The sequence below is a fragment of the Calidris pugnax genome, unplaced genomic scaffold, assembly GCF_001431845.1.
Source record: "Calidris pugnax isolate Ruff unplaced genomic scaffold, ASM143184v1 scaffold103, whole genome shotgun sequence".
NCBI classification, from domain to species: domain Eukaryota; kingdom Metazoa; phylum Chordata; class Aves; order Charadriiformes; family Scolopacidae; genus Calidris; species Calidris pugnax.
In genome coordinates, this window is record NW_015090990.1 from 2,079,885 (window position 1) to 2,085,238 (window position 5,354).

General features: G+C 52.6%; 1 protein-coding gene across 1 annotated transcript; it reads left to right on the forward strand.

Moving 5' to 3' along the window:
* The first annotated feature begins 1,049 nt into the window (after positions 1-1,049).
* Positions 1,050-5,354, forward strand: IGFBP2 (insulin like growth factor binding protein 2). The gene is made up of 3 exons (XM_014954756.1): positions 1,050-1,277; positions 2,732-2,872; positions 5,016-5,354. Exons 1-3 carry the CDS (start codon positions 1,110-1,112, stop codon positions 5,181-5,183), a joined length of 477 nt encoding a protein of 158 aa, XP_014810242.1. The 5' UTR covers positions 1,050-1,109; the 3' UTR covers positions 5,184-5,354.

Consider the following 5,354-nt stretch of genomic DNA (forward strand, 5'->3'; position numbering starts at 1 on the left):
ACCTCTGGAGGTCTTGGTCCAAGCCCCTGCTTAAAGCATGGATAGCTTCAGTGTTAGATCCAGCTACAGTTAGATGTGCTTGCTCAGCCAGATCAGACCAGGCACCAAGGAGGGGTCAGCTGTTACCTTCTGGGCTTCTGGAGCAAGCAGGAGGAGCTGAAATCTGTCCTCATTGCCGCCGTGAAGTCCAAGGGGACTGGAGTCTGTAGCATTGCAATCATCGTGTCCTACTTCGGCAAGGCTTGCTCTCAGAAATGGCACCCAGTGAACTGGGAAAAAGCACAAAGCAGAGAGTGGAGGAGGTGGAAAAAGTCCAGTATTTATCCCCAGATTTCTGCTAACTGATTTTGAAATGGCTGAAGTAGCTGGGGGTCTTGTGGCTTGCAGCAGTGGCAGGGTTGGGCCCAGGACACGTGGGGCTGTTCCACGGTCAGCAGAAGTGGCCAAATGTGGAAGAAGGTAGAAGATAAATGAGTAATGCACTGTATGACAAACGATGTGAAAGACGATACAGCAAGGACGATCACTGGAATGGCAGGATCTCTGAGGGAAATTAGGGTGGCCATAAAACAGAGGCAAGGCATTTTTGAAAGCAGACCTGAGAATTTATTTTAGCACATTAATATTGAGTAAGTATTCCTGGAGATACTCTGGGGGATGATAGATGGACTCAAGGTATTGTTACTAATCACTGTGGTTTTAAGTTTTGGAGCCGAAGTACACTTGGCATCCTTAACCCAACTGGACTTCTGATGGGAAAATTACATTCTTCGGGAAGTAATTTAGAAGGTCAAAGAAAAACCAGAAAGAACTTCTCCAGCAGTGATTTCCCCTGCTCTCTAAACTGTCTTTTAGTGTGGTAATAACTCCAGAATGAAAGGATCTATTCTCACCTTCCAGATGAAAGGGCTAATGCAATTTAAAATTTTTGCATGCAAAGATTTTTATGGCTTGGTAACTGGCCATGCTTGAAAGCGATCCAGGATGGGATGAACACGTGAGGGAGTGCCTGGCTGAGCTTGACCCTTTCCTTGTCTGCCCTGTCTCCTGCAGATAATGGCGATGACCGGTCTGAGAGCATCCTTGCTGAGAACCATGTGGATGGCACCATGGGGATCCTGAGCGGAGCCGGTGGGAGGAAGCCCGTGAAGACAGGCATGAAGGAGCTGGCGGTTATGATGGAGAAGGTGAACGAGCAGCAGCGGCAGATGGGCAAAGTTGGCAAGGTCCATCCCAACCACGAGGACTCGAAGAAGTCGCGGCTGTCGACGGGCAGGGTGAGAGGGCAGGGGTTCGTGGGGAGCTAGGGGAGGCAGCTATGGGCTTGCTGGGGAAATGATGAATGCAAAAGCCTTAGTGTCATTTGTAACAAACCGTCTTAAAAAGAAAAAAAAAAGAAAAGAAAGGAGGGGAGAGGGGGGAGAGAATAAAAAGGAAAAGCAAACGTTTGTTTTGGCCTGAAGTTGAGGCTGAACACGCCATCTGATGAACTTTGATGTGCTGGCAAGGAGGTGTTATTTTTGTTGCAGCTTCACCTCCTGACAGCAGAGCGGGAGAAGGGGGGTCCTGCTGGCTCAACACCTACCTCCACAGGGGTGCGAGCGTGCCCTTTGCCCGTGGACCAGCTTTCTCACACCCTTTTTCCCTAAGCAAGTGCCAGGGATGGCCCAAAGGGATTTGGGAGGTCGTAGGGTGTCTGCCTGCTGCAGGACAGCCCCAGTCCATCTTAGGGGGGGGGCCCTAGAGCCCCCCACGATGGGCTGTGGGGCTGTCACATAGCAGGGGGAGTGCCTGGAGTTCTCCCTGTCCCCTCCTTCGCTGTCACTCTCTCTACCCTCCAGTCCTTGGCCGTGGTTTCCCTCTAGTGGGCACCTTGGTCAAGGCAACTAGATGGGATGGGGATGGAGAACCACCCCAAGAGGTCCATCATACGTATCTCTATAAACAGATAGGGCAATTGTATCTGGGGAGCACAGGGACAGAAGGGTCTTTAAAAGAGCCCTCAGCCCCCCACAAAGAACAGGCAAAGCAGAGGTTCAAAATGATGTGCAGACCCCATCAACTTAGAGAGCTCCCACTTTGGAAAAACACCCCAACAAATCTGCAATTATAAAAGCAGAGAGGTGTGGAGTCACTCTGGCTCATGTCAGGTGTAATTAAACCAGGCTGCCTTGGCCAGAAGCCCTGACTTGGGGCTGCTGTGGGGCAAGAGGGATGCCTCCAGAGGCTGGCTTCGCTGAGTGCTCTCGTTCCCGGGGCTTCCCCTCCACTCCCATGGGGTCTCACATGCTTTGAGTTGCACTTCTGGGCCAAAACTGCATCACAGGTGTGGGACCTGGACTATGCCCCTGGAAACCTCCCTGGTCTGTCTGGGTTAGTCCTGCTTCACATCACTTGTCACCACCAGCGGGATGCATGGGAGCATCTCTGAGGTGCCTCCTCTTCCTCCGTGCTTCCAGGGCCAGTGACCTGGTGTCACGTTGGCTCTCGGCCACGTGAGGCACATGGGAGAGATGTGCACATCTCCCCACCTCTGCATGTGCAGACGTGCCTCTGGGTGCCTGCAGGTGCAGTCAGCAGCAGGCCCCAGTGGCAAACCTGTGTCCTGAGGAGGTGCACGCAGGTGTTCATTCTTACTGGTGTTTCTCTTTGTCCAAAGTGTTGATACTCTGAATCGTCCCGCATTGCCCTGATGGCTTTGTTTGTTTTCTGCTTTCTTGGCTCTTTCCAGACCCCTTGTCAGCAGGAGCTGGATCAGGTCCTGGAACGCATCTCCACGATGCGGCTGCCGGATGAGCGAGGTCCCCTGGAGCACCTCTACTCCCTCCACATCCCCAACTGCGACAAGCATGGCTTGTACAATCTCAAACAGGCAAGTGGGGAGACCCACCCGGAGCCCCAGGGCTGGCTGCGCTCCCAGCAGTGACCCTCAGCTTATCACACATCCCCTCATGTGCAGCCAAGGGGGACACGCAGCAGCTCAGGGCTGGGCTGATGTCACACACACGGTGTGAGGTGTGGGGTAAATGGCAAATATCACACAGGGTGTGGAGAGGTTTAGTAACACCCAGGTGCATTTGCAGCTGTGGGCTAGCAAGTGGAGATGTGAGACCCACATCCACACGTGGCTGCGGGCAGCCCAGGGATGGAGAATCTGTTTAGTTCAGAGCCCCTTCTTCCCCCCGAGAGCTGCTTATCTCTCCAGGTCTATTTTCATGTGCTTTGAGCCAAGTCTTGTCCTGGCTGGGCCCCACTTCAGGGGAAAAGCAAAGAGAGGCTGAATGCTGGCCAGTCCTGCAGACAAAGCAGAAATCACTTCTCCTGGGGCCAGGAAGGTGCACTTTACTGGTTTTCCTCCACAAATTGAGGCTGGTCCCACAGCTCCAGGAGAGATTCCTTCCAGGCAAGGTCGAGGCTGGGGTACAGCATGCTTCTGAAAGTATTTATGGGACCCAAAAGGATTCAAATGACTTAATGTGTGTCTGAATTTTGACTCCTTGGCTTCATTTATGCAAAACCAGCAGGTGTCAGCAGCTGAGGCATGGAGAAAAAAATGCCAGGAAAAACCTCTTGGGCAGCAAACCACAAGCTTTTCCAAGGGTTTCTAGCAGCCATGTGTGAATAGTACCAGGATATGAGCCCCCTTACAGCTATGTGTAACTAAGCCCTTGGAGGGGACCCCAGAAAACCTGCTGTTTTCATGGCTAAGCCTTTTTCTCAGGCCTACTTCTACCCCTTGATCCGGAGCATTAAAAAACCAAAAAAGCATTTTAAAAAAGTAGGATGCTCTGAGATAATTTCCATCTATCCATTTTCTCCTCCCTGTCCTGACTGGACCCTCAACCTCTGCCTCCCCATGAAGAGCCCCAGGGCCTGTCTGCGTCCTCCAGCATGGGCATGTGTAGGAGGGGTGCATGGAGCAGAACTGGTAAATTCCCTGTAAGGAGATGAGCTGTGTCTGGGGACTGAGCCTGGGCAATGCAGTGATGCATTGTGTGCTGCAGAAACCAAGGCAGTCTCTGCTGCTCCTTGTGCCTGGGAAAAAAAGCCAGCCTGCACTGAAGGGTGCACTGGTCACTGGTGCAGAAAATAGAGAGGGGACAAAAATTGCTCTCCCTTCTCCCCACTGCCCTGCCCTGGCTAAGGGCAAACGAGGCAAATGTGAAATGACACTCATTTCCTTCCTTCCAGGTTTCCAGAGCTGAGCATCAGCTCCTTTTCATTTTCTGGAAATGGGATGCCAATAAAAGCATTCCCAGTTGCTCCCACCTCCCGTGGGCCAGCCCTTGGGTGGCGGGTGTATCCAGGCCCTCTCCTTCTGAGTAGATCTCACATTTAGAATTATACAATTCCCTAGGCTGATAGGGACTTTTCAGATCATGGAGTCCAACCATCAGCCTAACACTGACAAAAAACATCACTAAACCATGTCGCGAAGAACCACATCTACCCATCTTTTAAATACCTTCAGGGTATTTACCTATATATACCTTCAGGGACGATGATTCCACCACTTCCTTGGGCAGCCTGTTCCAGTGCTTGATAACCCTTTAGGTGTAGGAATTTTTCCCAATATTCAATCTAAACTTTGTTTAGCCTAGTTTGCAAGCGAAATGAAGCTCATGTAGCCCCTCTGTCAGTCTGCTTCACTTCTCTTCCCCCAAGGATTTTTGACTCTGTGGGTGCTTTCATCCAAAGATGATAGAGGGTGATGCATCTCAGGCACAGCTGTCATTGTGGTTCATTCAAATCAGCTTTTTGATTCCTGGCACAGCGTCTGGGGGAAGAGGTCCAGCCCTCAGCCTGGACCACGGGAGCAGTGATGCTGGTGCAGGACAGACTCTGTGGTGTCTGAGTGCAGCATCCCTGAATCTGACCTAAATCCAAACTAGTGCCAAAGTGCTGGAGAAACCCCAGCTCTGCCTGTGTTCTGGCTTTGGGCTGGTGGGACTGGGGAAGGGGGTTTGGTCCCTTTGTTTCTTCAGCTGATGCCTGCCCTGTCCCTCTCTATGCAGTGCAAGATGTCGGTGAACGGGCAGCGTGGCGAGTGCTGGTGCGTGGACCCCATCCACGGGAAGGTGATCCAGGGCGCACCCACCATCCGCGGGGACCCCGAGTGCCACCTCTTCTACACAGCCCACGAGCAGGAGGACCGGGGAGCACATGCCCTGCGGAGCCAGTAGACGGACGTGATCCTGCTTGCTGGAGGTGGCTCACCGTGGCCCCAGTGCTGGATTTTACATGGGTTTCAGCGTGTCTCTTTAGGCTCTGGAAGAGACTGGGGTTGGGTCCTGCGTGCTGCCTTCCTTCCCCTGCTGCCTGGCTCCTGGGGAGGGGAGGGATAACGGGAGGAG